Here is a 20857-nt window from a genome sequence, read left to right on the forward strand (position 1 = left end):
GGTTATTTTTCCATTACCATTACCTTTTATTTTTATTACTAGTGTATTATTGTATAATTAATGCTGAGCTCCCATTGGAGCCGCCCTGTTACAAAAGGGTGTACTTTGTACGAGCGAATAAAAACCTTTGAACCTTTGAACAGGGGCAATGAAAGACTCGCCGGCAGTTGCTTCTTTCGGGTTTAGACGGCAATGCCTAAACAATAAAAGGTTAAAAGGTTTATTTGTGCCATACATAGTACACCCTTTAGGAGGTGCTCCTCTCAAGCTGATTTTTCCATTAAACAAGCGGCATCTAGTGAGAAATCCTTTCCTTATTGAAAAAAGAAAAGGCTTAGAAGTTTGAGTAATAAGGTTCGGGAATTTTTTGGTGTTTTCTTATCGGAATATTTTATGAAGCAACCCAAAAATGCAGAATTATGAATTTGAATCTGAGCGATTTTCTAATTTATGGAGAGGAGTTATCCAAAAAATAGGAGGAACAGACGCAAGTGAAATTAAGACAAAATATAAGAATGCAATTGAATCCAATCGCACCCTTTCCAAAATAACCACTGTTGAAAATTTGCTCAAAGTTTTATTGGAAAGAGATGCTTTCGGAGAGGCAAACGTCGAAACCCTGGAACATCTGGTTAAAAATGTTGCACTCATTCATGGTCAAGATTGTGGAGATTTATTGGAACAAATCTCATTGTACAAGAAACTTATCCACACATCCACTACTTGCACAATTTGCGAAGTTCCCATAAATTTGGACCTACCAGATATACATGTACTGAATGTTACTTCTCCTCAAGCCACTCCATGCGCTCCACCAAATCAAAACACCGAAGATGAAGAGCATGGTAAAAAAACAATTTTCCATGTATGAGAGGAATTTATAAAACATACATGCTTTTTTCCTTCACAGATTTCACCCAAATATCACTATTTTTGGGAAGATATTTGGGAACTGGTTGGAGAAGATTAGGCATAACGCTAGGACTAAATATATATGTATTAGATGCAATAAATGAAGAGTACAAAACACTAGCCGATAAAGTATTTGTAATGCTTCAACGGTGGAGAGAAGAATATCCAGATGTAAAAATGAAGGAAGAATTAATTAAAGCTTTAAATGGTAGAAATGTTTTAAGAAGAGATTTAGCTCAAAAAATAAATAAAGGACTTTATAAAAATTAACGTATGGCAACGTCAGATTGTTAAAGCTGAATTGTGTATCGGAAGTAAATTTTAATTAAATGAATCTAAATATAATGATATTATTATATAAAAATTTTAATTTATATAATATGTTCCAATTGTGGTTGGATATAATAAATTTATATTTTTAAATAAAAAAAATTTTCTACCAAAATGTAGATTTATGAATTTGCTTAGAAATTATGTTAACCAGACAAAAACTAGAAAATGCATATTGAAAAGAATTTATTTTTAAACATAAATCCCTTTACAAATTAAGAATTTTAAATTTCAATGTCCACTTTTAAACCATTAACATACTGAATATTTTGGGTTTTTCCATTAGAATGACCAAGAACCATTATTTCTTGTTTCGATAATATTTACAATATTAGTTTTTAAATTTGAACTATGAATAATGACAATGTTTTGGTGAATTTTGGGTGAAAATAATCGCTTTTCTATCCCCTAATTTCATTATTTACAATGATGTCCCCAGTCTTTTAGAAGCTAAAGGAAAATTCTACTTACAATATGAGAGAACAACGAACACTTTTTTTTCAATCTGTATCATGATTGTGAGTGTCCATTCTCTCAGATTTTGTTATGAGTGAAGAATAACTAATTGGTTTCCTAGAGTTAGTAATAAGGGTCGGAGTTCCCTCGAGAGATGTCTCAACGGAGCCCAATAGGAGATGAAGTTGATCGCGACACATTCCCAACCCTCTTTGAAATTTTTCCATTTGAATTTGAGCAATTCTCAGTTTCTCTTCACTTGTTTTCAATTTTTCGTTGCACTGATCCAACTCGACACTTAACTTTTGCGCATTTTGTTCACTAATTGAGGCTGCTTCGTGCATTTCATCTGTTTAAGAAAATAATTTATTCGAGAGTTGCGCAATTAATTGTAAATTTAAGTAAATGTACATTTACCCAATTCTTCTTGCATTTCCCGCATTTTTTCCTCTGTATCGGCGCGAGCTTTTTCACTTCTCTTCAGTTGTTGCATAAGTTTATCGACATCCAATAAGGCGCCTTTGTACACAACCAATGGTTCGTTAGCAAGACTATTTTCTACCAAATTTGTTTCTTTCCCATCTTCGTCAAGTTCCTTCACTCTCGAAATCTGACTCGCCAAATTTGGCATTTTGAAAACTGGCAAATATTTTTTATTTCCTAAATTTGGGGGTCAAATTTGTTCAAATTAGGAGGTGGGAAATTTTTATTATCTTAGCTCAACTTCAAAAAGAAAAATGTTTCCTTACCACCAGCTAACTCTTCGATAGTTCTTTTAATCATACATTCATCTTCTTTCACTTCTTGTTGAGCTGATAAAGGCTTATCCGTCAATTTGCGGTAGTACAACATTTCTTTTTTCACCACTTTTTGCAAAAGCTTACGCACCTGAAACCAAACCATTTAGATTGGTACGCTACCTTTGTGTTTAAACATATTCCAGTTTTCTAACCTGAGAACGTGAAAGATTAAGCCCAATTATGTACAGCATTTCTTCCAAATCTTTCTCTGCAATAAAACCGCAATGGCTTTGATCAAAATAAACAAATGAGAGTAGTAGATCTGGATTAGACGTATAAGTTTGCATTTTCTTGTCTCGTTTCTTCTTTTTATCTTTATCTAGACAAGTTCTATGTTACAAAAAGGTGAAAAGATATATTTAGCACAACTGTGTATTTACCAGATTTAGTTTTATCCTCATCAGCCTCTTCGTCTTCTAAAGATTGCTCTTCCTCCTTATCGCTACTTTCGTCCTCTTCTTTCTTCTTATCTTTGTCATCCTTTTTCTCTTTCCTATCATCCTTTTTGTCAGATTTCTTTTTCTCCTTCTCATCTTCCTTCACATCGGGCGTATTGACCAATGCGCAATAGATGGAGAATCCAAAATCTCTCATTAACATTTCATTAAAAAGTTCAGCAAATAATGAAACCTGTTGAATAATTTCAAAAATTACTGGTAAATAAAAGTTGGGTGAATATCAACACATCAACGCATGTCCGATTTTTTTGATTTTTTTTTGTATACTTTAGCCAATACGGAACATTTGTGTCAAAATTATTTTGCAGAAATAAAAATTCGGTGAGATACTAATTTTTGAAGATTAACCAAAATTAAGGTTTTATAGCATTACTTTTCCGTTTGTGGTATAGTAGGATACACAAAATTTTCCGTAGTGGAATATTGGGTGGGGACTAAGTATATTCAATTTTTTCTTGGTAATATGTCCTCTAGGTCACGATGCTAGACCGTGATTAGCAAGAAAGGGGTGGGGTGGGGTGGCGCCAACCGTTAGTTTGTGTGTGGATATTTTGCGTAAAAGTGTTATTTGACAGAGCGTAATTACTTCAAACGAGTGTTCTTTATTGTCCTCCTGACGATAGTCTAAGAGTACAGAAAGAGACATGATGGTGCAGTCAAACTTCCCCCCTTTGGCAACTGGAGAAGGGTGAACTAAAACAGATGGGGTTTCAGGAAGTTGGAAACGTTTCTCAAAAGCCACTCTTTCCCTTTCCTCTCGCAATTTCTTTTCTTCTTCCTAATTGAAGGAAAATCAAATTATATAACTTTGATATAAACTCAAGTGCGAGTGCGTTAATTTCTGGAACTCGACAACAGACTTCTTTCTTTTTCTTTTCGTCATCTAACGCATCCATTTCCATTTTTTCAACTTCATTGGCTTCTTCTTTTTCAGTTTTGGACATGGAATGCTCTTTCTGTTCATCTTTTTCTAATTCCGCTTTGAGGACTTTGGATAACCTGGCTATCAGTTGGGACTTTAACCCTTTGATATTTAGACCGCGAGCCTCAAGTTCAGCCCTTAAGTCACTGACCTTATTAAGAAATTTAAGTTTAAAATATTAAAAAAAAAAGAAAGATTAAAACTCATGAGGTAATATTACTTTCATAGTCTTTGGATCCAATTCTGAATAATGTGTCGGTTCTTGTTTCGCAGTCTCTGCTTGAGCAACTTCTTCGTCCTCCTACGGAGATTATAAAAATGGTTGGTGGTCAGAACAAACCAGATTCATTTTAAGAAAACTAAAGCTATTTTCCTTTTCTTTAATTTTAATTGAATTTGAAAAAAAATTTAAAAATAAAGAAAAATTAAGATGTTCCTAAAATGCGCAAAGAAAGTTCCAATATTTAAAACAATTCCTTGAAAAAGAGCTGTAAGAAAGACATCCACAAGCTACAGAATAGACAAGGTGTCGAAGACCAGAGGACCTCCGACATCTAGTTCTTTTTCCTTCTCAGAAAGCAAAAAGGTCATTAGAGATACGCGACAACGAGCAATGACTTTTCTTTAAAATATGTTACATACAAAAATTAATTTTAGGGAGGGGACATGTATTAATTACAGCGATTCCACACAGTTTCATTTACTAAATGTCTAATCAACAGTAATGTTGGTAGCTGAACAAACCATTAAATGTATAACCTAGCGTGCAACTAAAACTTAAAGCAGTAAAGTATAATATGTTTGATAATCTAAGAAAGTTTAATCAACTTCCAACCATTAGAGAAACTACTATTGCAAAACTAGGCAATTAAAACTACCAGTTTTAAAGAGAAATACAAAAACAAGAACTTTATCTCAGATTCTAATTAACCAATGATTTTTGTACCATAGAATAATATTTATATTTTTATCTTGTTTTTGTACAAAAGAACTAGTTTATGTAGGAAGTAACCAAAAGATACCCTAATTTAAAACTAAAAAGTCATTCAGATAAATTTTACAGAAATACCGTGCAGGCTAAATCTTCCTACATGAGCTGGTTCCAATTTCTTAAAACGTAAAACTACACCTATTTTGAGTGTACAATAGTAATATAGACCCCTAAGTAATATAAAAACTTGAGGTTAGCAGTAATTGTTAGTGTAGGGAGCTGTTGGCTCGTGTGGCATGAAGGGCTTTCCACCACCCTCCTACGCATTGTAACCCAGCCACCTGGATGACTTAGGACTAAGGTGGTGCCTTGGGCATTAGCCTAGCCAATTATTATTATTATTATAATATGTTTTTACTGTTTTAGAATGTATAAATTAAAAATCAAACTCTAAGTTAGTTAAAATATTTTTAAAAGAGGTCTATAAAACTAGAAATAGCAAATGAAATTGGGCAAGTTAAAGGGTAGAACGCCCACAAAGGTTGTCTAGTATCATTGCTCGTTATTATAGACTTAAGACTACAATCCCGTATTGAACTATAACTAGCTCGGATGATTTCCACCAAAAACTGAGCCTAAAAAGTTTGAGAAAGATTCTGGACATGAAAGAGCGCCGAGAGAATTCTGGAGGGAAGAGTTAAAAGCGGTTGGTGGCTAGCTTAGAAAATTGCGTATATTTCAGTGCCTGGCTTTCGTTGGTTTCCTCAGTTTCCTCTCGTAGTTTTTGCTGAAGCTGTTTTTTGTAGCCAGCAGCAAGTTGATCCCACTCTAAACGGGTGGGGATGCAGCTCCAAATGTCTGGTAAGAAAATGACCACAGTTTCAACACGTTTGGGCACCACTCGGCCTTTGTGTGTAGACTCTCCTCGCCGATAGTGGATTTCCGAAAACCGATACCTAAATGGAGGAGGGAAAGGAGAGACGAGAGGAGGAAAGAGAGAGACAGAGCAACCACAGCTGTACTAAAGAATATCTATAACACGTAAATAAAAAGGCTGCCACTCTGGAAAAATTTCATAATTATTTATGCCCTAACCAGCTTCTCCAATTTGAATTTTAAATTACACGCGCTCCAAATGTTAGGAAATTAATTTTTAGGGGTGTTAGACAAAACTAAATTTAATTTGTAACATCCCGATTCCCGAACAAAGTTTAATTTCAAGGAATATAATAATATTTAACTAACAGTATTACTTGTTATAGATTACCAAGAACTAAGTATTCAAGTTTTAAGTTCACTACTGGTAAATACAAGTAAGTAGACCAATAAAACCAAACCTACTTCTAAAAATAGATCAACAGGCTCTTCAATAAAAGACCATCTCTACACAGCGAAAAGGGGATCGCTGAATGAAATATTTCCGGTTGGTCGGTTACCAGATTCCCCTGGGTAGCCACACAAGCCCGCTGCCACCCATACTCAAGTCCAACCAACTAGGTTTATAAATGCAATTTTTTCCTCAATAATTTTTCTAAATGCAAAAATGGTGTGATGGTGATAGTCATTGCTAAAATTTTCCGTTATGACCATAAAAAGAGTTACTTGCACGTCCAGGTTCTATGTATTAATACTCGCAAACGAATCACTGAATGGGTTTTATTGAAGTGCCTATAAAATAACTAAATTGCATAGCTACTCCCACAAAAAAGAACCTCGCCGTTAAACTCAGGAGAGTGAAAAAAGTAAACTTACCACTGAGTGCATCTACTAAGATCAATGCCAGTCAATGCTTTGCAAGTCCTAATGGCTGTTTTGATCAGGACACCAGGATCAGTATCAGGATTGCTACCGTCCAAAGACTTTGACCAAGGACCTCCTATGGCAACCGTTTCATTTTTCCCTTTCAAGCCGACAAGGAAGCTAACTAGTCTCGTAGGGTGAACAAAGTTTTCTCTGAATTCATCTCCTTCCTCTGCTAACGCGCACGCTCTTTGGAAAATTTCTTCCATTGGCGGGGTACTTAACAACATGACCTGTTTCAGCAAAATACGTAATTTACCACTGCATTAGTTTAAGATCAAAACTAAAAAACAAAGGAGACAAACCTTAGCGCTGAAAAGATAATCAGCATCCAATGGCTCGAGAACAGCATCATTAGGAACAACAGGCTCCACTTCTTTCTGCAAAATGTGAAAGGAACAGGGATGATCCAAACCAAAAGGTCTGTGGGCTGGAAATGCCTCTTGCCATAGAAAATTAGCGCAGAAAAAATCGGAAGGTATATACAGGTTTGCGTATCTTTTCCTCAGCTCAACGATATTACCATCACGCCTGTAAATCAAAAAGAAAACGTTATATTTAAAAAAATAAATAATGGCTAGAACTAGGCATGTGTGAGCCTTGATTTCGGGGTTTCGAGCCGAGCTTTGAGTATGAAAAATTTCACTTTTCGAGTATCGAGCCAAGCTTGGGGTATGAAAAATTTCACTTTTCGAGCTTTTATACTAAGCTTAAAAAGTGGTTTAGAGTACTCTAATAATTAGGCTTAGCTTAAAAAGGGGGTTTGGAGTAGTGAAATAATTCGCCACTGGGCTGTATTTCATTAGAACTGGTAGAACTTGTACTTCCATCAGATGAGGAATCATTTATCACTAGGTTCTACTATTTCTTCATTAATAGAATATTTACTGCCAAACCTTTTACGTTTATTTGAAGCCATATTTGTGAGGTCTAAATTAATAACTGGCCATACAAGGGATTACAAACAGAAAATAGTGGACTGATGAACTGACACACAACTGACAATAAACAGCTCGGGCACCCTACGTTATGTAACTTATGGTTTTGGTTTTGTTTTATACATTTAAAATCAGTGGCCAATGATCAGAAACAACTAGGACTTGTACCTCAACCAATAAGAGATCTTACTACGATAAATTAAAGCTTCCCCTTTGTAAAACAACAAAAAAATTGAACTCAATTTTTTACCATGGCGCTAACCTGTTCAACAAATTAGGTACAAATATTATAGAAATAGAAAGTTTTTTTAAATTTAAATCCTGTATTAAAAAGATTATGTTGGACGAGATTTAGCCTAGTTTTATATTTTATACCATATTTATTTTGTATTTTTGTTTACTTTGTTTACTTTTACTCTCCCTTTTTTTTTTTAATTAATATAATTGTTTAATGTATTTAATGTATTTATATATATATATATTGACGAAAAATCTGCAATTGCGGGGCTTACAAGTCGCTAGCGACTTAGCCCCGCTATCCCCCCTCTTTTTTGTATACACCAAATGCACAATTAAATTGAATTGAAATTGAATTGAATTAAGGCAAGACCAAAGGGAATTTTTCAGTAGCTTTTCTTGCCATTTTTAAAAGCTCAAATAATTAATTTGAGTACTCAAATCAAGGCCTACGCTTAACTTTCGAGTCTCAAACCATTTTTGAGCTTTTCAAGTAAGGTTTTTCGATTTTCAAGCCGAGTACTCAGCTCTAAGCACAATTGAGTGCTCGCACATGACTAGCTAGAACTTACAAATCCAAGGATATTTTGGGTATTTGAACATTATATCTGGGTACTATTCGTTGCCTACGTCTTGGTGGACTTCTACTGGGTCGTTTCGGAGATCGTTGACGCTTGATCGGTGTTGGTGAGTATCTTTCATATTCCCTATCACGGTATCTCTCTCTCCTTTCTTCCCTGCGAGTTTCCCTTTCTCGGCGTATGCCTGACGGAGGTGGGGAGTGGCGTCTTGAAGGGACCATACTCATTCTTTGATTCATTGAATTTCCAAACTGAGAGACAACTGCTCCTGAACTGGATGTCATTAGAGGCATAACTGATGTCACAACAGCTCCTACACCTGCTGAAACTGGGGTAAGAGGCATACTACAGGCCACAGATATTCCTGGACGGCTATTATTTGAGGGATTCAACTAAAGAACATAAAATTGTTGACGTTTTGAAATTAAAGCAAGTGAAGTGAGAATTATTACCTGATTTGGAAGAACTTGAATTCTAGTTGCATTCCATTTGAAAGGCATATTGGGGTTATAAGTGGCCTCTACTAAAACACGTTCACAAACCTTGGGCATGCTGCCCTTAATGGCACTAGGAGAGTAAAAGGGACTACTTAACTTTATTTATGAAATTAAGTAGAGTTTAAACAAGTAATAACACTAGCTGAGAAGAATATTCACCTAGTTTGAAAGAATACGTCCTCATCGACAAAACCAAAATTATCATGAATCTTGGTAACAGTCCCAGTGAAAACCCTTTGTTGAGACTTTTGAGCCTGTTGTTGTTGCTGCTGCTGTTGATTTGCATTCGCAACAGCTTGCTGAACCGCTTGATGGTGCGCTGCTTGGAACTGAGGTGATGGTTGACCCATGAGTCTAGGGGCTGGATAGCTAACAGTAGCTACTTGGGTTGTAGCTAGAGAGGTTGGTAAAGCCATACCAGGTTGGGAAACGTGAAGCATTTGACCCTGAAATAATTTATTGAATTACTTTAGTTTACTCTGCAAACAATTAAAATAACATACTGCGCCAACTGAGGCCGTTGTAGGAGCCATTGAAACTGCCATTGCCATACCAGGTTGAGACATGACAGGAGGTAATGCATTCTGCAAAACAACCATAATTATTTATTCATCCCTCCCTATATTTTCAATTGCACACAATCTGAATGCTGTTTACTTTCTGTTGAGCGAATGAAATGGCAGTCTCCTGTCTCAAAACTTGCAGGCCAAGGGCTGTCAAACTTGGTCCAAATGAGCCCGCTGGTTGTTGGTTAGCCTGTTGGGTTTGTGCTGCGACTACAGCTGCTGCAGCATTATGAGAAGCCTGGGCAGTCAAAATGGTGGCGCCCAAAGACTGTGGACCCCCAACTGAAGCTGCTTGAGCCAGAGCAACACCACGAGCCCAAGGGGGGTTTTTGGAGGTAGCATACTGTGACATTTTCTGTAGTTTCATCAACTTTAGTTATTAAATGAAGATTTTACATTAAAAATTAACGAAAATACCTGAGAAGCTAATTGGTTTTCAACATAACGCTCAACTTAAACATGTTTACCGTTAGGCCTTGGTTTAGTTCCATGATGTATGTTTATACATGCCTTAGCTATCTTTTAACTTGAATTAATGAATGCAAACCAATTAATACGTACTCCTAAAAATATTCATGACTAAACTTTCAGCATAAACAATCAACAAAGTACAATAATATTTAACACCGGACTGGGAAAATCCAAGAATAAGGTATAGGTGTACAAACTGTACAGTACAATACTGGGTCAATTTTTTCGTCATCAAGGACAAACCACTGTTTTGTGTCGTGGTGACATCTTTTGAACAGTCCGGTGCCGTTCTTCATGGAAAACAAAAGCCGGGAAATTCAAACTGCTCCAACAGAAGACAATAAACGCTTCAATAATACATCTTCAAGGAAATGGCCAAGAAGTAATATAATAATAATAATATAAATAATAATAATAATCACCTAGGCTAATACCCAAGGCACCACCTTAGGCCTAAGTCATCAAGCGACTTTTATTACCTGAAAGTCTCTGTTTATACAGTGCTTATTGAAATAATGGTAACTTTTCACCTGGAAATAGAACGTCATGTTTTTGTTAAGCCTTAATACGTCAAAAAAGTTACCTGGTTAAAAGGAAACACTTTTTGCATATAAGTGAAACGTTTCTATAATTTCAACGAGCACTATATAAACAGTAACTTGCCTGTCCTGGCTCTCTGAAATATTGCTTTTTGGCAATTTCCCTGAAGATGTTTTATGGAAGCGTCTATTTGAAACGCAGCTCCAAAAAGAAAGAATCCTAATCGATAAATAATTACAAAAATAACACTGAACAAAGAATAAATGCATTTTTAAAAAACCATCAGCATATCTATTGTCAACGAAGTATTCAATAACGTTTATAGAACATTGTTCCAGTGATCTATTTATCGAAATAAAAATATTGGCAATAGAATAATAATCCAATTGTCAATAAATGAATAGAGATGTCGAGGGAGTAAAGTAGATAAACAAATAACGAAAAGCTATTAGAGTTTCCGCAAAAAAATCCATTTCCTATATATGGCCCTTTTGAAACTGGTATTGAATTTTCCCTAACAAGGACCTTGCCCATGTTCTCCAATTTACGAAACCATTATTATGGTAATTAGATATGAGTACGTTTAACCTATATTCCTAGAAATTACCCTCATCCCACGAAATCCGATTGTATTTAGTTTAAAGTGGGTTCACGTTTCGATCTAAACGGACGAAATTATCTTCCCAGAGACAATAAAATTTTATCGTATAATTTACTTTTAGAGAAATAAAACCAGTTGTTTCTTAATATAAAAACCAGAAAAACAAAGTTATAAAAGTGTCTTAAAAATATAATCAAAATGCAGGTTAAAACGTAAGTAATAATTTTTAAATTTACACCAACAGTCTGTCGTTATGTTTTAATGGTTACATTGTTTAATTTCTAACCGCGACGTTTTTCTCGCATAAATTAAAAGGGAATTTACAAATTAGCCTTAAAAGAAATTTAACGTTCCCAACGTTATAGCGTCGTGAATATTCCGAAAACTTTAATTTTATCAAAATATGCGCTACATGAAAACGGAAATATGTCTATTTCCTCTCTATCGAGAACATAGGGAAAACCCTTTACATCCGTCATCCTGCAAAACAAAATCTTGGACACCTTCGATAACGTCCCCGATAATAACGAAATCAACGAGGTTCGAGAGCAGAAAGCCCGTTAATGCGCCAACTTCGCCAGACAGAGAGAAAGGGAGAGTGGGCCGCTTCCCTGCAAAGCATTCTGGGAACACATTACCGAATCGCACTATACATTTTGTACCAATGGTCGCCAGGTTTCGGGCGCGACGTCATCCTTTATGCGGAACACATGTCTCTCTTCTAAGCCTATGTGCCAGAAGAAAATGTACTACGCCGCCGGCTCGCCTGACTGAGTGTTACCTCGTTTCGGTTGGTGCGTCAGAGAACTATAGAAATCGATGAACGCGAAAAGGAGCAAGCACGACGAGCTGAAGGAACGGTCGTAATATCCCCCATAAGAGTCACTGGCATTTTCACCATTTTTAAAACGATTGTAAAGAGTGTACATTTTAAGTTAATAGTCAAAATTTAGCCGAAAATAAAAGGTAATTTATACGTTTATAATATTTATTTTGCTAAGGGAGAGAGGGAGGTGGTAAATGAATAACTTTTACGGAAAAGAAGCCGACACCTTTGTCTAAAAGGTAAAAAGCGGAGAACAACAAAACCTACCACTTTAACCCTTTAAACCGCGCGTCAGTTCTTTTTGTACGTAGGGAAAAGCCGGTTTTTCGCCCGTCAATGTTCTTTCTTCCAAAGAAAACGACAATCGTTACATGAGTCAGAACAATTTAATTTATATTCTATACACGTTTTAACAGACGTTTTAATCCCTCAATGAAAAATTACGTGAATGAAAAAGCTTAGGCCAAAATTATCGGACCATTTATGACATTTCATTTATCTATTTACAACGGTTGTTAAATTTAAATATTATTTAAATAGACCTATACTATAATAAAATAATTTTTTAAATTATTAAAAATGACGTGTTAATTTAAATTTAACGTTTTAATTTACTGATGTATTATCAAATAATAAACTGATTTGCCATTTAAAATCTGGTAGCGTATTTACTATATGATGCAATAAAGACAAGATCCACTTATAAGCCTCCACTGATTAGATTTAGTCATCAAAGCTTTAAAAATGTCAATTTTGAAGTTTTCATTATCAATTATCTCTAGAGTATATAACATAACAGGTTGACTAAAAATTTCTTAACAAAATTTCCAGGTTGTAATGAGTAAAAAGAAAACCTTTTAATATTGACTTTAATGTAATTTAGATTGAAATGGACCATTATTTGCAATACGTGGGAGGGACAGTAGGAGCAGCAGTAATTACAGGGGCAGCAATCTCTACAGCAATGTACCTCGCCTGCAGAGCCCAGCCCATCACCCCACTAGTGGATTTAGACAATCAAACTGATGAACTACCCGTGATTACGTTTTATTTCTTAAAAATCTTTGAACTAAAAATCTTGAGAATTTTTCTTTTTCCTATATTTTGTGGTTTTTAATTAAAAATACAACTTTTAACTAATTATTTAAATTTCAGTTTATTCCAGCATTTTTTTAAAGCTTCAATGTGAATAAACCAAAATAAGATGGTTTATTATTATTATCTTATAAATTTTTTCATTTTAAAAATATAGACTTGAATTTCATTAAAATAAAGCTTATAATATTTAACTTTCAGTTACTCTAATTTTAGGGGTTTAAATCATAAAATATTAATTATAATTATTTTGAACCTAACTGATCGATAACTATTTATTTTTCATAAATGTTTAGCTTATAAATATTTTCTTAAAATAGATAACTATTCTTATTTGCCAAATAATACTTTCTTTAAAACATCAATGTTAATTTTAAAAATTAATGTGTTTATTTTTTTCTTGAATTATTATCAATAATGTTTTATTATTAATTGGTAACTATGAAATTTGGAAGTATTATTTTTAACCTATATCTATATTTTTAAATTTTAATATGTTAATTATAACTTAGCAATAGTTATGTAAATTTTGCTTTGAAATATTTAAAGAGGACTATAATAGTTTTAAAATTCTTATATTTATAATTTATATTCTTATTTATAATTTACATTTAATATTCTTATTTATAATACCCAATGACAGATTATAAAATAAATTCTTTATTTTAGGGGCCGGATAAAGCTAGAATATCACGACTGTGTGATACGAATAAATATATTAAGCGCCTTTATGATGATGTACAAACTTTATATGATATTATGTACAGTGGGATGAAAATGTCGAGTACGTACCACATACAACAATTATTGTTCCATTAAGACTAACTTAAAAAATTACAATTTAGATGATGGTCCATGTTTGGGATGTAAAGCCTCAGACTCAAGATACGAATGGATTAGCTACAGTCAAGTTCTGGAAAGGGCTCGTAGATTTGGGGCTGGTCTTTTAGAAAATCATTTAACCGCTAAACCCACGACATTTGTCGGTATTTTTGCTAAAAATTCTGTAGAGGTTCGTAATACTAATCAACTTAACCGTATATTGAAGTTCTATTTAAATAATCCTTTTCTTGCAAATTGTAGTGGGTAATAACGGAACACGCCTGCTACCATTACTCAATGGTGATTGTTCCCTTGTACGACACTTTAGGTCCAGAAGCTTGTTCTTTTATAATTCAACAAGGTAGTATAAATCTGATATTCCTGTAACATTAAAATACTAATAACAACTTGTATCATCAATCAGCTGATATTTCTTTGGTTGTTTGCGATGAAGAAATTAAAGTAGAATCCCTCCTCAAACAAACTTCGGAAACTCCTTCCCTCAAAACAATAGTGCACATTCAAGACATATCTCCCGGAACAATTGCTTTAGCCGAAGAAAAGGGCATTACATTGATTTCCTACGATGAAGTTGAAGTAAATTCATCAAACAAGCAAAGTTGATTTTGTATTAATTTTATAAATATATTTTTAGGAACAAGGACAATTGAAACAACATAAATCTGTTGTAAGTGTTTCAAATTTACTTTTCAAAAACAAGTTTAGGGGATTCTGTTTTTGCACTATTAACCGTATTTAATTTTCAATAGCCCCCAAAACCGAGTGACATTGCCACAGTCTGTTACACAAGCGGAACTACAGGAAACCCCAAAGGGGTTATGTTATCGCATGACAGTATCCTAACATGCGTTTCAGCTGTGATGTACCAACTGGTACGTCTCGGACTTATTGCAATACCCTGAATGTTGAATTAATTTAATGGTTAATTTCTCAGGGTGAATTTGCTCCTCGACATGGCGATGTCATGTTGTCTTTTCTACCTTTGGCACACATGTTAGAAAGATGCTGCGAAGTAACGTCTTGTTGTTTTCTATTTGTGACAAATTCTAAAAACTTTTTCTCTATTAGACTGCAGTGTATATGACTGGTGGGTCAATCGGTTTCTACGGAGGGGACATCCGCTATTTAATGGACGACATGATTGCTTTACGTCCAACAATAACTCCTTGCGTTCCGCGAATCCTAAATAAAATCCATGACAAAGTATTTACAATTTTTCCATACAATTAAAAGTTACGTTAATGCTGTACACATTTTGCAGGTTCATTCTAGTATTAGTGGCAGCCGATTTAAAACTTGGTTGCTTGAAACCGCTTTACGTAATAAACAAGCAGAGCTTGATAGGTAATAATTTAAGCGTTTTCCCATTTGTGTGAATTTTTACTAACAATTTTGCACCTTTTTATATGTTATTAATAAAATCAAAGGCATGTAGTCTCGAATAACGGGTTATGGGATAGAATTGTTTTCAAACGAGTGAGAGACAATTTAGGGGGACGAGTTCGACTCATGGTTGTTGGGTCGGCACCAATCTCCAGCAACGTCCTCACTTTTGCCCGATGTGCCCTGGGTTGCATGGTAATTTCCATTAGTTTTTTTACACAATTACTAAATTACATGATGTATATAAAATTCATTTCCACTAACAACTAATTTGCAAATTGCAATGCGCATAATTTCTAATCTTGGATTTGATACCCATCCCAAGAACTAAAAATTATGTTGTGCGTCATTGCATTACGTTGTGGTTACATCTACATTTGGGACTATTAAATTAGGATATTGCTAATTAAATGACCATATTTTAGATCGTGGAAGGCTACGGTCAGACGGAATGCGTAGCTCCGTGTACTTTAACCATTCCAGGTGACAATACAACAGGTGCGGAACAGACATAATTTTACCTAATTTTAAAATGTCCAGTATTCTGTATTTAGAATATTTTTTTTGTAGGGCATGTCGGTCCACCTATTCCGTGCTGCGTTATCAAACTAGCCGATGTTCCGGAAATGGAATACTATGCCTCAAATAGTCAAGGAGAGGTACAGTAACTTAATTCTTAACTGAACATAATGTTTGGTCACAACTTGAGGTAAAACGAATTCCACATTTTTATTAGATTTGCGTCAAAGGACCAAATGTTTTTCAAGGTTATTTTAAAGACAAGGAAAAGACAGCTGAAACTATTGATTCTGAAGGTTGGCTTCATACGGGTGATATTGGAATGTGGCTTCCAGTTAGTTGATTTTTCATATTGATAAGTTTTAAATTATCTGATCTATTCAAAATTTTGAGCAATAAAATTAAACAAATCTAGAATGGTGCTTTGAAAGTTATGGACAGAAAGAAGCACATTTTCAAACTATCTCAAGGAGAGTATATTGCGCCGGAAAAAATTGAAAATATCTACCAACGTAGCGTTTTTGTTTCACACATTTTTGTGCACGGAGAAAGCTTAAAGGTATTATACAATTATCACCAAATCTAAAAGCTAAATCTACCAACCCCAAATTTTCAAACCAAATTCAGTCTTGCCTTGTTGCTATTGTCGCTCCTGATAAAGAGGTCCTAACTAATTGGTGTAACGAAAATGAAGTTCGTGGAAGTTGGTTACAAATTTGCGACAATAAAGTAAATATTCTTTTAATTATCTTCAAAATTAATACTCTGCTAATTTAATCTTTTTCTTAGGAAGTTAAAAAGGCTATCATGAATGACATGATTGCAGAAGGGAAAAAAAGTGGATTAAAATCATTTGAACAGGTACTTGTGAATAAAAAGTTTACTAATTTGGCAAGCATTCACTTATTTGGTTTTCCCTAACAAGGTCAAAGATATATATCTATATGATGGATTGTTCACAATTGAAAACGGATTGCTCACACCCACACTCAAAACTAAGCGTCCAGAATGCCGCAAGTTTTTCTTGCCTCAAATTGAAACCATGTATAGTTCATTGGATTGAGTAGCTAGTAGTTTAGGCATTGATTTATTTAACAAACTTATTAGGTCAACTTAAAGAACAATTAATTTTTAATTACACACTTAGGCATTTCTTTCTGTGATATTTATTTTTAATTTAACACAATTTACCTAAAATAAAATGAGACACGCTCGAGTCACAAAGAACATTAATTTACTAATTTATCCCACATGTAACTAAGCCCTATTTTAAATGTTACTAACTTACTATGTTAAATTTAAATGATTAAAACACAAAGCATTGTACTTTGTTAAAAAGCTTGTTACCTTTTATTGAATATAATTGGAAATGGAGCTTCCATCAAGCCACAAATTGTGATTTGGTACCAAATTAAAGGGGCAGGTTTTCCCCTATTGCCATTAAAGGCATTCACTTTTGCATGATAATTATCACTAAATATAAAATAAACTCAAATGTAATACTAAGCCTTTGACAAAACATTTCAGTTACGCGCTTTCCAAAGAATGGCCAAATTGATAATGAAAACCGTCTTTGGTATTTTGACTATTATTTAACTGAAATTAATGGGCAGGTATTCGTATTTATTAAGTTACGGTTACCGTTTATGTAAAATAACTTTCGCCACCCTCACCTATGATCCGCACTTACGATTCTCCAAATGGAAATAAAATGGCGGCGGTTTAAATGACGCGAGTGAGCTGGACGTGAATCGAGAAAGTGCAAGTGAAACTGAAACTTACAAAAACATCAAAAAAAGTACTAAGATTAATAATTCCAATTATTAAATGAATTTTTAAATATTCTTGCAAAATAGCGAGTAAAAAGGTTTTTAAAATTAAAACTTTCCCTAAAACTAACTGAAACTCCCATTTTTGACCAAACACAGTAGGCAATATGATAAATAAGCACTTGTCTTTCATTGAAAGAAATCGACTAGAAGACTTTTTCCGTACAATATCATTATTTTGTAATTCTGATAATTACGTTCCTTTATTTAAAGTACTTAATTTTCTAGATAGTGTACATAAAGTGTACAGAATGAAAACTAATAAAATGTTCGTTTCAGAACCTCAATGTTCCTAGAGTCATTGTAGGTTACGCTTAGTAACTTAACAAAAAAATGTAAAAAAAAATTGGCCAGAGTGATACGAGCCATTGAAAATTATTTGTAGATTTCGTTTGAATTGAATGTACTTATCTAAGACTGAATAAATTATTTCTTTTTTTGTAATAAACTGAAGTTTAGTGAAATTTAGTAAATTAAACGTCATTTTTTATACAAAATGCTGTACATTAGTTTATTTAAACTCTTTTACAACAAAGTTTCAGTTATGTCTAAAAATGTCAACATGGGCTTACATGTACAGACAAATTTAATGTTTTTGATAACAGAGTCACAACAATGTACCTCTTTTCTCTCCCTAAATTAAGAAACAGTTTTCGTATAGTGTTTAAGGAGAATGGATTAGTTCTTAAAAGCGTTAATTCTTTTAATCGTGTGACCCTAACAAATGAGAACGCTACTTAATTAAAAATAGAAATGAGATTATCACTTAGTATTTTAAAATGGCACTGAGAACTTTTCAGGGGAAATTATCATTGAGCCGTTGGTACAAAGGAAATGGCAGTCAATTACGCAATACTTAAAACCAATTATTCGGCGTTAAGAAAACATTCGAAGTAAAAATTTAAAACGAAATACAGCTATACATTATTGCTCATTGTTTTATTTGGCGGTTTTACAAACCACTTTTTGGCACAACAGGTTATTGCACATTATGCTGTTTCAATTAATAAAATTTTGATTAAACCATTCTCTAAAAAAATGCATAGTAATAATTAAAATTAAGTATAAAAGGAAAATTTTGATTTATTTTATGTACTAGTATTGCATTGTATAAATTAAAGTTAAATGTATAATTATATTGAAAAAAATGTTCCGGGGCACTAATTCCTTTGTACCATTTCAAGGTGCGGTTAAACCTTTGATTGGGGAGGAACTACAAAATTTGAGGTCATAGCCATAGAAATAGTTGTATAAAATTCCGCTGGCATCAAACAGTCGCAGTTAATCTTAAGTTTTAATTTAAAGGTGGCTACGCGCCACAACTGACTCAACATGTTTGTTAATTCGCCCAAAATTAAGGTAAGTAACGAGAAAAAAAATTGATACGAAGAGCAGAACTTATAAATAATAATAATAATAATAAAAACTTGGCAACGTTTTAGCACTCAATTTGGTACCTTTTAAAAATTTGTTAAAACTGAACTTTAAATTGGTTATGGATTTTTCGTTTAAGTTACGTTTGCAGAAGACCATTTTATTGGTATACCCTTTTTTGTAAAAGGAATATCCTAAATTTTAATATAGAATGTTTTTCTATCCTAAAATAGGATTATTTTCAGCTACAAGGAAATTTGAGGGTAAAACAATTTTGTAAAGACGGTCACGTTCCACAATAAGACCATTTTGTTTGTTTTTTTTTTAAATTCTGTTTTAAAAATGAACGACGGGGCTGATAAACCAAAAGAATCTCTCAAAATGGAGGGTCTATAATTGATTTAATGTCCTAATAAACACAGTTCGTCCTGATGAAAATGAGGGGGGAGAGAGAGATGAACGAAATTTTCTTTGTCACTTTCTCATATTTTATCTATACACAACGTGAAAGTCGTCGAAGGAAAGTACGTATTTCGAGGAAAGGGGGGAAATTCTACTTTCAGTTTCAGCGTGAGCCGAGAGAGGCGGTGTTCGGGCACGCGCTCGACGTCGGGTTAATTCGTCATTGGTTCGTCGCCTCGGCAGCCGGGTTTCCTTCCCCCCCTTCCCAGCAATGACTACGTGACGGTTAACATGGGCGGGGCGGCGCTGGTCGACGAGTCCGTCGAAGGGGGCGTGGGCATTTGGGGGAGGTTCGAGTCCAGTTCGGAGTGGTCGCGCATACTGTGCGACTGCGAGAGGTGATGGACGCTGAGCGGATGTCCGATGTGGAGGGGGCTGCCCGATGACCGCACGCTGGACGCCGCCGCGGCCACGCTGTTGACGAGGTTGGCGTGGTGGTTGCGGAGGTGCGCCGAAAGGGGGCTTTGATGCGGGTGGTTGTGCAGCTGGTACTGGTGGCGTAGAATCGCGCCCGAGTCCGACAGAATCGGCTTTTGGTCTACGATATCACTAGGAACTGTGGGGGGACTGGAAAGACTAAGTTCGGAGGAAGTGTGGGCCAGTTCCCCGTCACTACCGCCACCGACACTACTCATATCGTCGTCGTCGTCGTCCAATGTACTTTTCGAATCCGGAGTTGGCGCTTCTGCGCTCTCGACACTGCCCAAATTCTCCTCCTGAGAATGATCGTCAACAAACATGTAACGAACACACTTCTTTTTTCTCCTACGCACGATCCCAAAAAGATAAATAATATTAGCTCTTAGTTCTAAGACTATATTCTCGACATCTATCCGGTTTTGGGGCAAGGCAACAGTCAAATATGGACCCAGAAAAACAAACCCAAACTAAACACGACCCTATATGGGCGGAGTTACAAGAATAGGTCTAATGTCGAATAGCTCAATCAAATCCATCGAGCGGCGGAACTCCCAAACTAAATACGATCTTATATGGGCGGAGTTACGAGAATAGGTCTAATATAGGAATACTAGCTAAATACGACCTTATATGGGCGGAGTTACAAGAATAGGTCTAATATATTAATACTAAAGCTAAATACGACCTTATATGGGCGGAGTTACAATAATAGGTCTAATATATTAATACTAAAGCTAAATACGACCTTATATGGGCGGAGTTACAAGAATAGGTCTAATCTTCGAATAGCTCTATCAAATCCATCGAGGGGCGGAACTCCCAAACTAAGTATGACCTTATATGGACGGAGTTACAAGAACAGGTCTATTATAGGACTATACAAGCTAAATACGACCTTATATGGGCGGAGTTAAGGCGGGTTTATAAGCGAGCGAAAAGCCGAAGCTTTTTGTAGAAACTGAAACGTTTTCGTCGGCGTCGGCTCTCGCGTAAGCGTTTACAAAGAAGCGAGAGCCAATTTCCTACTTGCTGTAGCAGACAGCTTACGCCGAATTCCGACGCTGGC

At 35.0% G+C, this 20857-nt stretch overlaps 4 protein-coding genes across 6 annotated transcripts in view; 2 read left to right on the forward strand and 2 right to left on the reverse strand.

Moving 5' to 3' along the window:
* The first annotated feature begins 210 nt into the window (after positions 1-210).
* Positions 211-1272, forward strand: LOC149926441 (uncharacterized). Its single transcript, XM_090158777.1, has 2 exons — positions 211-845; positions 911-1272. Exons 1-2 carry the CDS (start codon positions 410-412, stop codon positions 1180-1182), a joined length of 708 nt encoding a protein of 235 aa, XP_090014903.1. The 5' UTR covers positions 211-409; the 3' UTR covers positions 1183-1272.
* Positions 1273-1411: 139 nt separating this feature from the next.
* LOC149926442 (cell division cycle and apoptosis regulator protein 1-like) lies at positions 1412-10319 on the reverse strand. Of its 2 annotated transcripts, XM_090159341.1 has the most exons (18): positions 10102-10319; positions 9896-9991; positions 9520-9798; positions 9366-9446; positions 9022-9308; positions 8818-8932; positions 8357-8757; positions 6915-7140; positions 6562-6842; positions 5555-5765; positions 4099-4179; positions 3817-4029; positions 3543-3734; positions 2879-3128; positions 2651-2817; positions 2448-2586; positions 2116-2358; positions 1412-2047 (listed from the first exon to the last, which is right to left on the reverse strand). In XM_090159341.1, the coding sequence occupies exons 2-18, from the start codon at positions 9917-9919 to the stop codon at positions 1743-1745; spliced, it is 3495 nt and encodes a 1164-aa protein (XP_090015467.1). In that variant the 5' UTR covers positions 9920-9991; positions 10102-10319; the 3' UTR covers positions 1412-1742. The 2 variants fall into 2 exon arrangements, with proteins under 2 accessions (XP_090015467.1, XP_090015468.1); XM_090159342.1 differs by lacking the exon at positions 10102-10319 and having other exon boundaries at positions 9520-9783; positions 9846-10064.
* On the forward strand, positions 10221-17940 carry LOC149926443 (long-chain-fatty-acid--CoA ligase 1). Its single transcript, XM_090159343.1, has 19 exons — positions 10221-10281; positions 12750-12902; positions 13631-13745; positions 13807-13973; positions 14045-14144; positions 14208-14380; positions 14439-14471; positions 14554-14676; positions 14739-14816; positions 14873-15007; positions 15066-15148; positions 15232-15382; positions 15613-15685; positions 15758-15846; positions 15924-16040; positions 16122-16265; positions 16334-16435; positions 16496-16567; positions 16632-17940. The coding sequence occupies exons 2-19, from the start codon at positions 12756-12758 to the stop codon at positions 16767-16769; spliced, it is 2040 nt and encodes a 679-aa protein (XP_090015469.1). The 5' UTR covers positions 10221-10281; positions 12750-12755; the 3' UTR covers positions 16770-17940.
* A 458-nt stretch (positions 17941-18398) lies between these two features.
* pan (transcription factor pangolin) overlaps positions 18399-20857 on the reverse strand; it is a 124907-nt gene continuing 122448 nt past the window's right edge. For both annotated transcript variants that reach the window (XM_090158055.1, XM_090158056.1), the window contains one exon: positions 18399-20136. In XM_090158055.1, coding sequence (XP_090014181.1) covers positions 19587-20136 — 550 coding nt within the window. In that variant the 3' untranslated portion in view covers positions 18399-19586. The remainder of the gene's footprint in view (positions 20137-20857) is intronic.

The sequence above is a fragment of the Leiobunum rupestre genome, chromosome 9 (genome assembly GCF_980474605.1).
Source record: "Leiobunum rupestre chromosome 9, qqLeiRupe1.1.hap1, whole genome shotgun sequence".
NCBI classification, from domain to species: Eukaryota; Metazoa; Arthropoda; class Arachnida; order Opiliones; family Sclerosomatidae; genus Leiobunum; species Leiobunum rupestre.